General features: G+C 61.6%; 1 protein-coding gene across 1 annotated transcript; it reads right to left on the bottom strand.

Annotated features, from left to right (window-relative positions):
* Positions 1-4581: 4581 nt before the first annotated feature.
* On the bottom strand, positions 4582-14917 carry Bpifb6 (BPI fold containing family B member 6). The gene is made up of 15 exons (XM_026402162.2): positions 14818-14917; positions 13441-13540; positions 12458-12562; positions 11884-12033; positions 11667-11730; positions 11259-11319; positions 10687-10778; positions 9899-10075; positions 9031-9084; positions 8552-8725; positions 7795-7862; positions 6579-6624; positions 5617-5680; positions 5215-5291; positions 4582-4614 (listed from the first exon to the last, which is right to left on the bottom strand). Exons 1-15 carry the CDS (start codon positions 14915-14917, stop codon positions 4582-4584), a joined length of 1365 nt encoding a protein of 454 aa, XP_026257947.2.
* Between the last annotated feature and the right edge of the window lie 3415 nt (positions 14918-18332).

Raw genomic sequence — 18332 nt, 5'->3', positions numbered from 1 at the left:
CGGGGCCTTCTGTCCCTTCTCTGCCAGCCCTGGGCCTGGCGGGGCGACGGCCACAGGCCTCGAGAGGGGGACTCTGGGTGGAGCTGGGGAGGGCGCCCGCTCCACCCCCTCCCAAGGCCCCTCGTCCCCAGGACTCCAGAGCAGGCAGCTTGGTGGCCTCCTGAGGTGGGTCCGGATGACAGAGGTCAGGTGTCCATTGCTTCATTTGCTCACACTACTGCAAGCAATTATGGAGCACCTGCTGTTTAAGAGCTGAGCCACAGATCCTCAGGCCACGTTTGTTGTTGGCTTGTTTTGTTTTAAGGTTAAAGGTGAGGTGAGTCCTGCTGGCCTGGTGCCCCGAGCCTGGTCCCCCAAACCTTAGCACCTCACGGGTCCAGCATAAAATCCTCTCGAGGCGTCACTGTCTTCTGCTCGGATCTGCTTACTTCACTCCAGAACTTGAGGCTGCCACACTTCAGGCTGCCTCCTTGGGTGGCCATTGGCTGTCCTGGGGGACACAAGGCTCTGGACCAAGCACCCAGGACACGGGGACGTGGGGGACGGTGCTCAGCAGGGCGCCTGGGAAGGCACCGGGGAGGGGACACTCCTGGGACAGCAGGGAGCCCCTGGGGGCGCTGGGGCCGCGGAGGCCAGAGGTCTCGCTCTGCAGCCCGGCTCCGGCTGCCATCCCCCTGCTGCCTGTTGGGCCCCCAGGAAGCCTCCAGAGCCCCAGGTGGATGAGGGGCCACCTGAGTCCCCCTGGTCCCCTGGGATTTCCTCTGCCAGAGGGTGACAGGCCAGCCGCATCTCCTGCAGGGCCCTGGGCCCGTGCCTGGGGAGGTGGGGATGGCGGAGGGGACGCCTTGTTAGCCTCGTGACCTCTGAACCCCTGGCCCCGCACACCCCGAGGACACGTCCCTTCTGCGCCTTGCTCCCTGCACTCCCGCGTCCACAGGGCCCATTCCCGCGGCCGCGTGGGCAAGGGCTTGCTGGCCGAGGGCCACTCGTGCCTGGACACTCGATTTGTCCCTGCGTCCTCCTGTCCAGAGGCGCCCGGCCTCCCTGCCGCCCACGGTGTTGAAGGCAGCTGCCGCGAGTGTGTGACCCTGTCTCACTCAGTCACTGCGTGGTCTGCTCCACTGGCTGTGGCCACGGTTCTCCCAGTGGCCTCCGCTCCGTGGCCTTGCCAGCACCGGGTTCCACCAACACATGAAGACATTTGTTCACAGAAAGCAAGCTCATGCCTAGCATTTATTGAGCACCCACTGTGTACCCGGCATCTGAGCCGTGTGCACACATCTAGTCACCCAGGAGGTGAACGCTGTTATCATTTCCTGTCTTTCCTCAGCAGCGTGAGCTCAGCAAGGGAAAGCAACCTGCCCAGGGCCACACAGCCGTCCAGCCGGGACTCCACACCCTCACTGTCCTGGCCACCACCCAGCCCGGCCTCTGGGAAGAGAGGGAAAGGCTACTGTGTTTCTGACCTGCCTCATCTCCTCTCCCTTCCAGGCCCCACGGGGGACACCAAGCCCCACTAGCTCCCTGGACGCTCCCTTGTCCTTGTGGACCCAAGCCGGGTCAGGATGGGCCTGCCAGGGAGGGGCGTCACTCGACACACGTCGCTGGGCTCCCCCTTGGCCACCCCGACAGCGGCTGTGGGGGCCCAGGTGCACGTCAGCCTGCAGGAGGGGCGGGGTGCGCAGCCTAGTGCAGGGGTGGGGCACCATAAGGGACGGTGCAGGGACGAGAGGTGACCCCAGGCGTCCATTAGCTCCTGGTTGGGTTTTGGAGTCAGAGGTCCCGGGTTCCAATCCAGCTGTCGGGGTGGGCTGAGGGGGCGGGCAGGGAGGGGGGGGCAGGAAGGAGGAGGGCTTCCTCTCCCCAGGGCAGGCTCTGCCCCTTCTCACTATGAACTTGGGCCTCCGTCTCTCTCTTTCTTCTTTCCCCACCCCGTATTCTGGGCATGGATCCCAGGGCGGTGCTCTACTGAGTCACACCCAGTCCTGCGTCACACTCTTAAAGGATGTCATCGCCTCCCTGAGTGTGGTGTGAAGGATTGAGGAGGAGACAGGGTTCAAGTGCAGTTCCACCTGTGCTGTGTGTCCTTGGGCAGGACGCTTCACCTCTCTGAGCCTCCCCGCCTCATAGGGGAAAGAGGAACAGTGTCTGGGGACGGGACCTCCAACACTGCCCTCAGGCTCCCTTTGTGGACTCAGCCTTGGTTTTCTACCCAGGTGAGTCCAGATCGCTGGCCTCTCAAAGGCAGTAGAAATCAGATTCGAGGCCAGAGCATCCAACCCTTTCCCATGGTACAGATGGGCAAGCTGAGGTCCAGGAAGAGCCGGGCTTGCCTGAGGCCATGCGGTGTCCAGCACCTGGTGGGACCCAGGCCTCTGAATCCAGCAGCCCTGAGCTTGCTGTCCCACCTGCACTCGGCCTGGCAAGGTGGCCCTAGGGCTTAAGGTGGCCGTGAGTGTGCTGCTGGACACACCAGGCAGAGTTGGGGACACAGGGCCAGGTGCCAACGACCCATGGATTAGCCAGGCGTCTGTGCCTGCCAGAGTGTCTCAAGGCAGCCATTGTCCCAGAACTGGAGACGATGGGTGATGAGATTAGGGCTGATGCTGAGGGACAGGGGGCGGCCTGGCAGGGATTGGGGCCAAACTGGGACAGAGTCCACCTGCAGGGCCTCAGGAGCTTTCGGAGCAACGGCCTCCTGACCAGACGTGGACTCCCCAGGCACAGAGGCACCCGGACCCCTGCCAGAGCCCACCCCACAGAGACCAGAAATCCTGACAGGTTCACACACCAACGGGTGGACACAGACACACGGACACACAGACACGGACACACAGACACACGGACACACAGACACACAGACACACAGACACACGGACACACAGACACACGGACACACAGACACGGACACACAGACACACGGACACACAGACACACGGACACACAGACACGGACACACAGACACACGGACACACAGACACACGGACACACAGACACACGGACACACAGACACGGACACACAGACACACGGACACACAGACACGGACACACAGACACACGGACACACAGACACACGGACACACAGACACACGGACACACAGACACGGACACACAGACACACGGACACACAGACACACAGACACACAGACACACGGACACACAGACACACGGACACACAGACACGGACACACAGACACGGACACACAGACACACGGACACACAGACACATGGACACACAGCCCCACCTGGCAATTCCCACGGGTCCATCCGCTGCTCACCCAGGTGCACTTTTGTTTCAATGTTACAGATTTTTTTTTAAATATTCACTTTTAAGTTTTAGGTGGACACAGTATCTTTATTTTACATCTGTGTGGTGCTGAGGCTCGAACCCAGGGCCCGAACATGCTGGGCGAGGGCGTTACCACTGAGCCCCAGCCCCAGCCCCTAGATTTTTTGTTAACATTCTAGCACATGAAACTGATTTCAGGGTCTGCAGAGAAGACCTAATTTGGCTCAATTGTATGTAAATTGACATCCACTTTTAAAAAATAGTTTTTAGTGGTCAGTGGACATTTATTTATTTTATTTATTTCTGTGTGGTGCTCACACCTGTGAGGCAAGTGCTCTGCCACTGAGCCCCAGCCCCAGCCCAAGACGCCCACCTTTAAAAGACTCAATGGAGAATAACAGGGCTGGGGGCGGAGCTTAGGGGTGGAGCACTTGCTTGTCCCAAGGCCTGGGCTCGGGCTCCAGTTACTGATGAAGCAGCCCATGAGCTCTGGGGGATTCCTCTCGCCCCGCCCCACAACTCCTGCTGGGGCTTGTGCGATGTCACCCTCTTCACAGATGGAGAAGCTGAGGCCCGTGGGGGGGGGACGCTCTGCTCAGGCTCACGGGGCAAGGACCAGAGCCAAGGTTCAAACCTGAGCTGGAACCCAGCCCCCCCTCTGCACCCTGGCTACCCAGGGCCTGGTGCCAGCCTTCCCACCTCTCTGAGCCTCAGTCTGCTCATCTGTGAAATGGGGACAGTCCTCGCCTGCCTCTGTTACTATGAGGACATGGAACAGCTGCTGGGGCACAGGCCCCTCATGAGTACAGCCATCCTCAAGTTGCCAAGATTTGGGGACACAAAGCTGAGATGGGAAGAGCTTGACCACTTGCTGGAGTGACCTTGAACTCCGAGCGTCAACATCCTCATCCGTGAAGTGGGGAACCCGGCGCTGGCCCTCCCCCACATGGTTATGGAGACAAGAAAAGCCCGGAGCCAGGCTTCAGTGGGTGCTCAAGCCCCCCACCAGGCTGCGGTCACTGTCCTCCAGACCCCGGTCACTGTCCTGTAGACCCCAGGCTGATCCCAGACCCCAGCACCCACCAAGGGGAGCCACACGGGGACTTGCTATTAGAAAAGAGACCAGAGTGTCGTGTCTGAAGGTCTTTCTCCTGTTTATTGCCAGGCCTGGGCCTCTCCCGGTCACTCCTCCACCCAAAAGCAGCCTCCGGTGGTAGTGGCCGCCGGCTCCAATCAGCGGGCTCCTCCACGGGGGCAGGCGGGGGCCGCAGCTGCCGGGACGTCCTGAGCCGTCAGTCCAGCTTCAGATCCAGCACGAGAGCGTTCTAGCAGGAGAAAGAGGCCGGTGGAGAGGGACTGGGGGAGCAAGGACAGGCCACCCGGCACAGGGCGGGGCGGAGCTGGGCCCCTGGGAGGAGATGGAAAGCCGTGCACTGCTTAAGTGAAGGCCGAGGCAGACTTGCCCTGTGACCCTGGGGACGTCCCTTCTCCTCTTGGGCCTCCATGTTTTCAACTGTCAAAGGGCAAAGCTCCCAGGGTGGAGAGATCGATGTGAGAAAAATAACCTTCCAAGTTCAAAGCCTGACATGCCAAGAAGCGCTTGTAATTATTGAGCACCTCCTGTATACCCTCATGTGAATCATCTCAGTGACTCCTAACAGCTCTGTGAGGTCCATGGCCGGATTTTCATCCCCATTTTAAACAGAAAAACAGGGGCAGAGGGAGGACAAGTGATTTGGTGGCAGAGGGAGAGAGCAGCAGCCTTCAAGGATTCTCCTGGGGACCCGCGGGCCCAGGAGGGCCCAGGTTGAGAGGGGCGGGGACTTGCTCAGGGATTGACAGGGTCACACCATGGCTGCCCCTCCCCAGCCCCACCCCCTCCAGTCTGAGAAGGGCAGGCTTTGCTCATCCTCCATTGGCCCCACCTCTGCCAGGTGCAGCTCCGCCAGGTTGTAATTGATGGCCAGAAGATCCGGGAGCGGGAACCCCACTTGGAGCACATCTGAGAAGTACAGCAAGTGTCACTGGGGCCTGGCTGCAGGGGACTAAGGAGAGGCCGCCTACAGCCCAGTGCCCTGGTCAATTCGCAATGTCCACCGGGGACACTTGAGGCCCAGCTCAAGGCCTTGCTCATGATATGGGGGTCAAGGGTCAAAGACCACACTGATGGGCCACGGTCCCCAGGCAGGTGACATTAAGACGACATTGGCATCAAAGACTGGGCAATGGCTCTCCACTCCCCTTTAGATTCCCGGGGGGGCGGGGGGGGGCATCCCTTCCCGGTGCTTCCTGGCACCAGTGAAGTGGACGCCTGTTGGAGGCCTCACCGTTGACCAGGGGGACAAAGGCTTCCTGGAGGTAATCGGTGATGTATCCAGTCAGCTCCTCCTCCTGGGGACAGAGAGCAACCCGCCACCATTCAACCCCACCCGACCCCACCCAGTCCCGGGCCTCACTCTGGCCAGGCCTGGGGACCACGGCCATGGACATTAGAGACACTGAGCAGTTTGTCCAGCTGGGCCTCGCTGGGCGCAGTGGTGCACGCAAGTGATCCCATCAGCCCAGGAGGCTGAGGCAGGAGGATCACGAGTTCAAAACTAGCCTCAGCAAACAGTGAGGCCCCCAGCAACTCAGTGAGACCCTGCCTCTAAATAAAATGCAGAATAGGGCTGGGGAGGGGCTCATAGGGCAAGTGCCCCTGGGTACCAAAAAAACTCTGGGTCCTGCCCTGGGTGACCGTAGGCCTCTGCCCCTCTCTGCTTGGTGCCTGTTGGTGAGGTGTGGGCCTGGGTCACGGAGCGGGAGTGGGAAATTCGGGAGGCAGAACTGTGGACCCTACTTCTGCTCCTACAGAACACAGCAGCTTTGATCCGCCATCGGCGCCACCTCCTTGTGCCTCCCATGGGCTGTGGGAGCCCAGCGCACTGGGTGGGGGATGGGCCTCTGTGGTTCTTCTCAGCTCCTGCCAGAGTCAGGGACTGTGCCAGGTCCTGGGGCCACCGAAACTAATAAAAACCACAGCGTGGCTGAGGAAAGCCAGCCAGAGTGCCACTGGGCCATGTTTTGAAAGTCAGTCCAGGGAGATATCCAGGTTCTAGCTAGAAAACGGGAACTCAGAATCGTTAAGAGACTGCCCTGAGGTCACACAGCAGATCAGGAGTCTGAGTCTCCCGATGGCCTTGCTCTCTTGGCTCTAACTCTGTTCCGAGGCTTCTTCCCTGTGGTCCAGGACAGAACGGCTCAGCCCCTCCCTCCAACCAGACCAGGCGGAGGCTCTTGGGACACTTACATTGAAGTTACCAATCGACGAGGACCCCCGGGTCAGGCTCAGCAATCTGTGGGGGAGGGGGCGGTCAGAGCCACAGGACCTGGCCCTGGAGAAGGGGGGTCCCAAACCCAACCCCTCCCTGAGGCAGCCTTCGGGTGTCCGGAGCCTCTGCTCGCGTGTCACCTGTGAGGGACGGGACCCCCCTCTCGACCACCCCTTCTGTGCCCGCAGGGTCTCCTGAACCTCCTCCCCAGACACAGCTCTGGCTCCTGCCCAGGCCAGCTAGGCGAAGGGCCACGGCCAGAGGGTCAAGTTCACGTCCTTGCTGGACACAGGGTAGGAGCCCTCGCCCAGCACATCTCCCCATAGGCGCCGTGGGAGGGTGGTGGGTGGCTCTGCCCGTCCACTCTATCTCCTTCTTAGTCCAAGGCCCTGAGGAGAGCAGGACCCAAAGCCCCAAGGGAGCCAGGCCAGGCCAGGCCAGGTGACCAGACCATCCCATCCTTCAGTCCCTGTGATTGGCCCGCAGTGGGTCATGTGACCCACACTGGCTCCAAGCCTGGGTCATCTTATTGGAACCATTCTCCTGTGGTTAGGGTCACTCTGCCACCCCAAGGGGAGAGGAGCCACAGAATGGATAGTCAGCTCAAGGGGAGGAGGGAGTCAGATTCTTGAGGACTTGTGTGTCTGGATCCAACCACGCCTGAAAGCACACCTGGCCCCAGAGTTTTCAGTTATATGAGCCAAAAGACTCCCTTTGGGGCTTAAAGCAGTTGAAGTTGGAGTTCTGTCTCTTTCAACTGAAAGAATCCCCAAATAGGATGAGTCACTCACTATTTAGACAAATACAAAAATCAATGGGTGACTGAACATAAATCTAGGAAGTCAATATACTCTCCTCCAGAGCGTAAGCACGAAGGGGAATGACGAATGTGACACATTGGCCAGTGCCTCTCAAAGGCCCTGACTCTGGCGGCATTTGGGTGACATGGACCCCTGACCAGACCCTGTGACAGTCTAGTGGAAAAGTGAGGGGAGAAGGAGGTGAACTTGAGCAAGTCTTGGAGTGCCAAGCTAAGGCGTAAGAAAAGATGGTGCAGGCAGTGGGAGCCACTGAGGGTTCTAGAGCAGGGGCAGTGACCAGAGCAGCCTGGCAGCGTGGGCTGCACTGGACGGACCCTGGGGAGAACCTGGAGCAGGAAGCCAAGCAGCGCCAGCTCGGGCAGCAGGCCCCCACCTGTCCAGAGAGGTGTCCATCTGCAGCCGGTTCCCCTGCACCAAGTACTGGATTTTCAGGTTGAAGTGCTGGCGTCAGGGGAGGAAGCAGAGAGGGGCGGTGGCCCCCGTTGGCGCCACCATCGCGAAGACAAAGCCGAGTCCGGCTCTCTGCCAATGAGGCCCCCAGGGACCGGACCCAGCAGCCTCCTCCCCTCCCCAGGTTCCTTGTCTCTCCCTGTCCTGGGCCAGGACAGCACTTGCAGAAGTACCTGGCACCGCGGAGGGTCCCTGCACATGCCACGTCTCACCCCAGGCCTCCACCTCGGCTGTCACCTTGGCTTGGGCTGTCCCCCATCCCCGTCCCCCGGTCAGCTGCTGCTCAACCTTCAAAACCTGGTTCAGCCATCACCTCCCTGTGGTTTCCCCAGACTGAACCTGGGACTCTCGGGGCTCTCGTGTCCCCTGGGAGAACTGTCACTGCCCTTGTGGCTGCTACTGGAGGCCAAGGAGGGCCCAGGGGCAGGAGTCCACACTGAGCCTCCTGGGCTGCTCTGTCCACTCCAAGGCTCAGTGGCGGAGCAGGAGTCAGACCCAGGTGACAGTGCCAGACCCAGGTGACAGTGCCAGACCCAGGTGACAGTGCCCTGGAGGGCAGGGCCCCACAACCGAGGTGGACTACGAATGCTTTGATCCCCTTCTGGGCTTTCAACTGAAATCCCACCCTCCAGCCCTGAACGTCCATGAGGCTGGGGACCCGTGGGGGACCGCCCACTCACTGTCTCCAGGAGGAACAGGGACACGGGGGGCTTGCCCCGCCGCTGGGCAGTGAAGACCTCCAGGGAGCCGTGGAAGTGCAGCAGGCTCTTGCCCGTCTTCATGGTGACCTTGGGGGGCTTGTTGATCCTGATCTGGGTCACCACGGGCTTGGGCTTGGGATAGGCCTCGGCCACCTGCAGAACCGGCCGAGCCTTAGACAGTGGCTTCAGGAGCAAGCAGAGTCCCTCAGGGGAGGGTGATTTCCACCTTGGACCCAGGACATAGGACAGGCAAAGGGCCGGCAGGTGTCTCAGGGAAGAGGAGCAAACACGAGGCTGGGCTGGGGCTGTTCCTAGTCGAACCCAAACGCTGAGCTGCGTCCCCGCTGGGCCCCCAGGGCGCTTCACGGGAAGCCGAGGGTGGGAGGGCGAGGGACTGGGCTGGAGAGCCCTGGGTGCTGGCAGGGTGCGGGGACAGGTCGGGGAGGACTGACACTCACCTCAGGGATGAAGCCAGCCAGGGTCACTGTGGTTTGTGGGGGCAGCTCACCAATCTACAAAATGACAGTGGGAGTTGGGGTCCCTAAGTCCCTGGACCACGCCTCAGCTCAGCAGGTGCAGCCTCAGGCTCCACCTCCTGGTCCGGGGTCAGGGGTCAAGGACACATTGTTGGAGGGAAGAGCAGGAGGGAGATGGGAGGGGGCAGCCAAAATGGGTGAAGGGCCAGTGGAGGTGGGTGTGGGTGGGAGGGGAGGGGGATGGACAGCTGGGGGGGAGGGGGAGGGGGAGGGGGGAGGGGGTGAGTGGATGCGAAGCTGGTGACATGGATGGTGGGTGGGAAGCGGGAGGTGCCCTCAGGGGTGGAGGGTGGCAAGCAGAACAAGGGTGGATTCCTGGATGGGAGGAGGACAGTGGGTCTGGGCAGGGCAGGTCGGTGGGCGAGTGGATGAGGAGGGCAGCCCTGGACAGTTGGGAGTGGACAGAGGTGTTGGGGGGAGGGGCGGGTGCCCAGAGTCACTGATTCCCTAGTGTGAGGCCCTGTTCTGGGTGTCTAGGTGTCCTGGAGACGGTATGAAGGGACAGATGGATACCAATTGGATGGATAGGACCCAGGACATGAATATGTGCTCACTGGCCAGCTGGGGGGTGGCCGGGTGGCCGGCCAGGACATGACTGGAGGATCAACGGCTGGTAGGTGGGCACTTCAAGGTCCGGGTGAGTGTGGTGGGCACAGGGGTGGGGTGGGGGTGGGCTGATGGGAGTGAAAGGGCAGCCCTGGGTCCCCCAGTGGAGGTGTCCACCTGCCCCAGGGCCATCTCAGGACGGACAACTCCCGGCAGAGGCTGGGGAGGCAGGCTCAGGGCTCACCATCTGGTCCTGGATGTCCACGTTGAAGGACTTCTGCAGAAGGGCCAGCTCAGCTGTGAGGAGGGCGGCCGAGAGCAGCAGCTGCGATGACCCCTCGGCATAGCCCCCCGGGATCTCGAGGGGCCCCCCGTCCTCGGCCAGCTTGATGGTTTTGCCCTTCTGCTGCGTCACCTCGGGCTGTGGGGTGGCCGGGAGGGAGACACAGCCGTGATAGCCCATGGCCAGGGGGGACTCAAGCCAAGCCCCAGTCAGCAGGCCATGCAGCGTCCGAGCCAGGGTGGCCGCAGAGACCCCCGTGGACAGCGGGTGGGCTGAGGCCCAATTGAGAAGGGAGCCGGTCCCCAGGCCACTGGGCGTCTCCCTCAGGGGGCAACCTCAGCAGGCCTGACTGACCGGCTGGGGCCTCTCTCCAGGACACGATTCCTGCCGCACCCTCAGGAGAAAGAGGAGGGGACCAACCCACGGGACCCCAGGAGCCCACTGCAGGAAGACGTCATGGGGCCATGACCTCTAGGAGTCTCCTTCCCGATCCTGGAAGATGCATCTCACCTTGTCACCTGGGGCCCTGGAGGCCACCGACTCCCGTGGGACCCTAGCCAAGCCCTGCCCGTCCCCTTCTCCGTGTCCCCACCTGTGTGCCAGCCTTGGGACAACGCGAGCAGCCCCCGCAGCCAGCCGGGGGCTCCACGGTCATGCTTAGAGCAGAGACGGAGAGGACCCCTGCCAGGGGGAACAGGCCCCACCCCCAGGTCCAGTGAGCCAAGGCCACCCCCGGGCCCAGCACTCACGCTGAAGTCCACCCGGATGTGGCTGGCCGTGGTGGCCGGTGTGGACGTCAGGGCGTACTTGACAGTGCCCATCTGGCCCACGGGCATGGGGTCTGTGCAGAGGGGGTTCCACTCAGAGAGACGCCAGTCCCGGGGGCCCCCCAGAAAAGCCAGCTCGGGCCAGCTGCTCCCGGAACCTGTCCCTCTGTGTGACCCCAGGCAGATTCTTAGCATCTCTGGACCTCAGAGACTTCAGGGCAGGAGGGGCCCGGCCGGGAGCCCCTCCCCTCTGCAGGCACAGAGGCTTCACCCAGGGCCTGATCTCACAGCGGGGGGCAGGGCAGGGCTACCAGGGGCTTGACAGATGAGCAGAGCCAGGCCTGGTGGCTTTTCCCAGGCCACACTGCTGGGGACAATCCAAGCCATTGAGACTTCCTTTCTCTCATATTGGGGAGCCCCCTGGGCCTCCAAATGATGTAGGAAGCAGATCCCATTGGCCAAGAAGAGTCAGGTACACCACGAGGACACGAGGCTGTGGCCCAGCACAGCGTGGCTACTGTCCCTAGCCGGGAGGGGTGGCTAGGGACACTCACCACTGAGTCTGGCCCACTTCTGGTTCACGTACACCAGGACTGCGTCGATGGCTGGACACAGCTGGAACAGAGAGGGCCCTGGGTGAGCGGGTCCCTGCAGGGGGCCTCGCCCTCCAGCTCAGGGTTCTGTGGGGACCCCAGGCACCTGTCCAGTCCAAGGACGTGTGGGAAAACTGAAGCCCAGGTCACACGGAAGCCACTGCGAGAGTCTGGACTAGAACTCAGAGCCCCTGACCAGAGCCTGAAGTCAGCGAGGTGTCCCTCCCAGGGCCTGGTCATCTGAGCAGGAGCAAGCCCCATTGCTTCCTCCACTGTGCTCAGAGTGGCCATCTCTAGCTGACCACGGCATTCCTCCCGCCAAGCCTGCGCCACCCAGCAAGGAAGGCTGAGGCCACTCGGGCTGCTCACCATGCCGGGGAGGACCTTGTGCAGGGTGCTGTCCAGGAACTTGTTGACCATCTTGGGCAGCATGCTGGACGTGAGCACCGGAGCATGGGCCAGTGGCAGGAGGTCAGGCACAGGACACAAAGGGACAAGGTTAAGGAGGCTTGGTGCTCAGGAAGCGGGATGCAGGGGACAGTAGCAGGGTGGACCGGTCTCCCCGCCCCGCTGCAGAGCCCCTCACTTGCTGGGCAGGTTGGTCTTCACGCTGACCAGGGTGATCTCACAGCCCTCGCTCTTGAACACCGGGAGGCCCGTCTCCTCCTCCTGCAGGAGCCGGTTGGTGGCTGTGATGTTCAGGACGATGATGATCTCCATGTTCCCTCCCATGAAACTGGAGGAGGGGGCAGGTGGCATCGTGGGCATCTCCCATCCAGGGCCACTTCCCTGTCCCCTCTTTGCCCACGATCTCAGCAGCTCTGAAAGGGAGGAGGGCAGGGAACCCCAGCCACGGGACAGGAAAGGTGATGGGACTCACACCAGGGCCCCCCTCTTCTCTGGTGAACTCCTACACATCCTTCAGAACCCGCTCGTGTTCCCAGAGCCTCTCCCAGCCCCCTGGCTCCTGCTCAGCAGCTTCTTCTAGAGCATCATGCCGTGCCCGGTCGTGCTGAGCCTGATTCCCATCAAAGCAGCAACCAGGCCCGAGCATCTCAGATCCCAGCACCCAGAGCACACAGTAGGTGCACAATAAGTGGGCATGTAAGAGTGAGACGGGGAGGCCACTCTCCTCCCCCTTCAGTCCCTGACAGACGCACCTCTTTCCCGTGATGGTCATGCCCGTGGACACACACTGGAAGATGCCCACTTCAGGGACGAAGTTCAGCGTGATGACAGGGAGCTGGACGTCCTTGACCTTCATGCTGGGAGAGAACAGGCACCGTGGCAGAGAGGCCTGAGCAGGCAAGACAGGCCCTCGGCCCCTCCTCGCCTCGCAGGGAGGCCTTGGGTAGCCTTCTCTCCCGTCACAGGGCTGAGCCTGCCCTGAGGGGACATCCCAAAATGTGAGCAAAATCTGAGTGTGAACCAATGGTACATGGAAAGCACTCATCGCATGTGAGGCGAGACGCAGGGCTGACTCTGTGTGACATCTGACTGTTCCCTCCCCTTCTGTGGGGAACAAAATAGGGAGGTTGGCTCAGATCAAGGCTTCTGGTGGGTGGAAGGAAGCAGGACGGTCCCCAGGTGTGGCTGGCTGGCTGGCCCGTGCACTGATGAAATGTTTAGTAGCACTCTGACCTCAACCTACTAGATTCTGGTAACACTCCCCCACTCGCCCGCAAGTGAGTGTCTCCAGACATTGCCAAATGTCCCCCTGGAGGCACAGCCAGCCCTGGATGAGATTCACCAGTCGAGATCCAAGGTAACCAGGATGTGGTGTGCGATCCTCCCCCTGCCTACCCTGAGCTCTTGGCAGACATTACTAATGGATCACAGTCCTATTTCCTGCTAAGTCCCAATAGAACCTGGGACCCTCCCCAGTGCTCCGAGCCATCGATGACCGATTCTTCCTGTCATCAAATGAGAGCTGACGCCTGCCGCCGGCTCCACCGCTTAAGGGCTTTTTCATTTCCTTAGAGTTGGGTTTTTGGGACCTGGCATCCTCCTCACAAGGACCCAGCCCATCACAAGGCAGGAATTGTCCCCAGTGGGTGGCTGAGGAGGCCCAGGTAGGGGCAGTGACGGCCCAGGGTCATGCAGCAGGACAGCGCAGGGTGGCCCTCCCCTGGCCCCCACTTACTTGGTGATGCCCTTGATGGGCTTCACGCCAGGCCGCTTCTTGCCGGCCTCGGCTGCCATCTTCTCCAGGATGTGACTCTCCTCCATGGCGCTCTGCACCTCTGGAGGGGACGTCCAGAGGGACACTCAGGGGCTCCCACTCCTCCCTGCCCTGTGCCAATCTCTTGGGCATCTCAGGCCACTTACAGCCACCGTGCCCTACCCCAGGCTGGACAGTGCCCCAAGCCCTGTCCTTCCCTAATGAGAAGAGACTGAGTCACCAGCAGTGACATTAACAAGTGACCAGAGCCAGCGGGAGGAGGGCAGGCAGAAACCACAGGAGGAAGGACAGGGCTGGGGAGTTTCCCGGAGGAGGGGACAGATCAGTGGGTCCTGGAAGGAGGAGCAGACATGGCAACCAGGGAGCAGGAGGGAAGGGCAGAGGACACGGGGGAGTGCAGGGTGGGGACGGTGGGCAGAGGACACGGGGGAGTGCAGGATGGGGACCGTGGGCAGAGGACACGGGGGAGTGCAGGGTGGGGACCGTGGGCAGCGGACACGGGGGAGTGCAGGGTGGGGACCGTGGGCAGCGGACACGGGGGAGTGCAGGGTGGGGACAGTGGGCAGCGGGTGCATGGCCCGGAGGCCAGGGACACTGAGCTGTGTCACCTTTTCCTTGAGAACCAGATGTTCTTGGCCATGGTCAGCGTCTCTGGGAGCTTGCTAAAGTGCAGGTCCCAGCCTGGGGCCAAGCAATTCTGCTCCCCAGGAAAGGAGGACCCCACCCCCAATGACACCCTGCCAGAAACACCTCCACAGGGCCACAGGCTAGTTCTCCGAGGCGGCCAGTCACCAGGCCGATGGACCTGCCTTTAGCCCTTTGTACTTGGACTTGACTCCTTTCACCTCTTGGTGGTGGAGTTGGGCGTCCAGTGGGAAACACATTTCATAAGATCTCTCCTAAGGGATTCTAGGGTCACGCTCGTTTGGTTACCCTATTTTACAGTTCTTCACATTTACAGATGGGCAAACAGCAACACAGAGAGGCCAAGTGACTTGCCTGAGGTCACACAGAGAGTTGTTTGGCAGAGCTGGGATTTGACCCACGCCTGTCACCCCCACAGCCCAAATGTTGCCACCAACCCCTGCCATCAGGGCCAAGGAGGGACTCTGAGGGGCTCTAAGGAACTGGGCTTCCCAGCTCTGCCTCTAACATGGAGAAGCTTGGACAAGTCATTTCATTTCCTCTGGGCCTCAATTTCCCCTTCTGTGGGATGGGACAATAATAAGAACACATTGCTTGTGAGTTTGATTTGAGGACCTGCAAACATGAGCTGCCACCACCCACCACGTGCCCCACAGCCCACTCCTGGCCCCTCACCCCAGCCCGCAGGCTCACCATGGTTCAAGATGTCCATGCCCAACCGCAGCAGCGCGCCCGGGTCGGCTCGAGTGCCCGGCAGCAGGCCACAGAGTGCCAGGCACAGGATCCGCAGCATGGCTCCTCCTGGGGCGAGGGCCTGAATTGGGTGCAGGCCCCAGGGCCTTGGTGCCTGTGGGACATCCCAGGTCCCAGAGCAGGTGGGGGCCCAGGAGCCTTGTGGCTGCAGCCTGCGGTGGCCCAACCTGGATCAGCCCGTAGAGGGGCTCCCGGCCGGAACCTGGCTGGCAGCAGGCTCAGGCACGGGGCTCCCCTGATGCACAGGTCCTGAGAGATGGGCTCCTGCCGTCAGCCGCCATCCCAACCCCAGCCCGAGCCTGCCTGGGCTCCTCCACTGATGCACCCGCTGTGCAGGCAGACAGAATGCAAAACCCTGGGATTGAACCCAGGGCACTCTACCAAGGAGCTGCACCCCCATATTCCTTTAAAAAATTCTTTTGAGACAGAGTCTCTCTGAGTTCCTTAGGTCCTCGCTAAGTCATGATCCTTAGGGCCCCAAATTTGTGATCCTCCTGCCTCAGCCTCCCAAGTGGCTGGGATCAAGGACGTGCACCACCACGCCCACTTCTGCCTCTCCTGAGGAGAGGGGAGGGAATGGGAGAAGGGACGAGGGACTGAGGTCTAATGAATGAGCAGGAGTTGGACCTTGAAGACCCAATAATCAATATCACTAAATGAAAGTGGGATCGATTCTCCTGTCCCAGTGGACTTTCAGATTCTCTCTGAGCTCAAAAGCCATCAACCCTCGTGTTTTCTTGGCCCCGGGAGAGCTGCAGGCGTGACAAGGACAGGCACTGCCTGTGCTGCGCTCCAGGGCAGATCTCGTCATCACGGGGCTGTGCAATGCTGGACCAGGTGGCAGAGCCGGCCCAGCTCACACGGGGACACTGAGCACTACCCCAGGCCCCCTCCCCGTGTCCTGGTCCCTTGGGGCGGGGTGAATAATAAGGGTCGGGGTCCACAGGGTCCTGCAGGAGCTCTGGGAGGCTCATCGGGTTCTGTCTCTTGGTGCCTGTGCCTGCGCTGTCCCCACCTTTTAGAAGCCCTGCCCTGCACCCAGCCACCCTCCGTCCCCTGCTGCCCCTCAGGGCCAGATTTCAGTCCTTGCACCTCCACTGGGAGGTCTCCCTTCAACGCCCGGCCTCAGAGGCCACGTTTGAGCCTGACCATGCGGGACCTCCCCCCCCCCCATCTCTTGCTGCCAGCCGCCCGTCTTTGCTGGCAGATCCTCTACCCAGGGTCCCTCTGTCCCTCCTCTGCCCCCACCCAGGTCGCCCTGAGCCCGGCTTTTCCCCCTCAGAGTCTGAGGAGGCCCCCGAGTCTGTGGCCTAAGTCACACATCCAAGGTCACCATGTCCAGACCCAAGCCCTGGCCCTGCCACCCATCTGCTGGGTCCCCTTGCTGGGCCTTGTGTCATCTGTGAAACGAAGGTGCTGGGTGAGGCACTCTGGGAGGGTCCCAGGTGGGGGACTGTCCTTACCTGGCCAAGCTCAGGGAGATCCTGCAGGCGACTGACCCCTGTTCCTGACCCTGAGGCGAGGAAGCCCTTATATTCAGGAGCCTGATTAGCTGCTCAGGTAATTAAGGGCGAGATAATTATCTAGAGGCCCAAAGAACAGGAGCCGGCGCTCACGTGACGCTTCAGTCTGTTCCAACATAAATAGCCCTGAAGACGGAGTCTCGGGAGCCGGGTGCTGCACCAGGGTGGCTCTGGGGACGGGCTGTGGCTGCCCAAGTGAGCATCACACTCGCACTGTCCCCTCTCCTAGTCCCAGCACCTGCCCCAAGGCCAGACACACAGCAAGCACACATTCATTCCCTCAACAAATTTATTGAGTGCCTACTATGTGCTGGGGGCCTTGCAGGGCACTGGGGTGACCATGGTGCACAAAGCAGTCAGGATCCTTGATCTGAGGGCTCCTGGGGCTCATAGGGGGCGACCGGGCCAATCACCGTCACGAAGCCACATCCACCTGGGGGAGGCCAGGCAGGCGGCGGGATGGGAGAGAGGAGACCGGGGCCCTCAGCCGGGCTGACCCCACAAGGCTAGCAGATCTGCGTGCAGGAGGGTGACGCTGGCAAGGCCGGCCAGTCAAAGGCCAGGAGATGTGGCAGGACCGTGGGGACCTCAGGAGGCCCCTGAGACCCCCTTCCAGGGCACACAGGGAGCTAAGAGCCAATTGGGCCATCTTCAGAAGGCCCTCTGCGGACACACGGGAGGGACACAGCACGTACCAGGAAGGAGGGCTTTCTCTCGGGGCCCACCCAGGGACCAAGAAGCAGAGGGTCACCCAGCGAGCCAGTCAGAGCCGGGGCTCAACCGTGGCCTCAGAGACCCCGGCCTGGGAGGGCCTCCGGGGGGCAGAAGTGTCTGTTCTCCATGAACCACAGTCCGGGGGGCTGCTGGGGCTGGGGCCTCCCCCGCAGCCTGGGAACCACTGTGTCACCCGCACACGGGGCCATCACGTCATGTGACTGAAGCCAGGTTGAGATGGGGCGAGAGAGAGCCCAGCGCCCCGTGGGTCCCTGCCCTGACCGCCCAGCCAGGGGGTCTCCTCAGGTAGACCTCCTTATCCCCGTGACCTGCCCCCGCAGACAGACGGACGGGTGGGCCTCACAGATCCGACCACCTCAGGTCCACCCAGCGGGCGTGACCACGGCCCCCTGGCCTCTCTGCCCTCCCTCGGCGCCATCCTGGGGATTGGGGGAGGGGGCTGGAGGGACAGGAAGGTCAGGGGGTGGGGGAACAGGAGAAGCCCCTCAAGTGGGGTCAAAGGTCTGAGCCCCACCCCCGCCCCTGCCCCAGCTGTGTGGCCCTGGCAGTCCCCTGGGCCACTACTTGTCCTCTTTAGGGTGACGGTGGGGTTCTGCAGGGCAGGTAGCAAGGGTGATAATAGGTCCCGTCCGCGTGATTTCACCTGGGCCCTCAGGTGAAGTTCCTGTGCATCGTTTGCGGGGCCCACCCCGCTTTATCCCAGGGTCTAGCAGATGAGGTGGCTCCTCGGCCATTTCCCCTATTTTGCAGACAGAGAAAATGAGGCTCAGAGAGGTCAAGCCATTTGCCCGAGGTCACACTGCCTGGGGCTCAAGGCTGAGGCCAGCCTGGGCCAGAGCTCCAGCACAGACATGTGTGAGCAGTTCACCCACCACGCATTTATGATGCCCCTGCTGGATGCGGGACTCTGAGAAGGGTCAAAGGAGAATCCGAGGTGGGAAAGAAGGCCGGGCATCAGGAACCACAGCCTGTGGTTGGAGCCGTGGCCCTGGAAGAGGGGTCTGGGGGCAGAGGGGCGGAGGGGCGGAGGGCGTGCCGGAGGCCTCAACAGGAAACCAGCAGGGACATGTTCAAGGCTAAGTGTGAACGGCAGGTGGCAAGTGGGGTCCTTGTCTCGAGGCCTGGGCCTCCCATCTCTGCTTGGCCGTCGCCTCTCGGCTCTGAACGCACCCAGTGCGCGTTCTGCCTGGAGCAGGG

The sequence above is a fragment of the Urocitellus parryii genome, chromosome 6 (genome assembly GCF_045843805.1).
Source record: "Urocitellus parryii isolate mUroPar1 chromosome 6, mUroPar1.hap1, whole genome shotgun sequence".
In the NCBI taxonomy this organism is placed as follows: Eukaryota; Metazoa; Chordata; class Mammalia; order Rodentia; family Sciuridae; genus Urocitellus; species Urocitellus parryii.
The sequence above is the reverse complement of the archived record's forward strand: the minus strand, read 5'-3'. Positions and strand labels throughout refer to the sequence as shown.

Bases quoted from the DNA above. Each gene is read 5' to 3' on its own strand.
- Bpifb6 (XM_026402162.2), bottom strand. From the start codon at position 14,917: ATGCTGCGGATCCTGTGCCTGGCACTCTGTGGCCTGCTGCCGGGCACT. The intron at 11,731-11,883 runs GTGAGGGGCTCT...GCTCACGTCCAG, and splicing joins AAGACCAACCTGCCCAGCAA to CATGCTGCCCAAGATGGTCA. The intron at 4,615-5,214 runs GTGGGGCCAATG...TTCTCCTGCTAG, and splicing joins CGGAGCTGCACCTGGCAGAG to AACGCTCTCGTGCTGGATCT.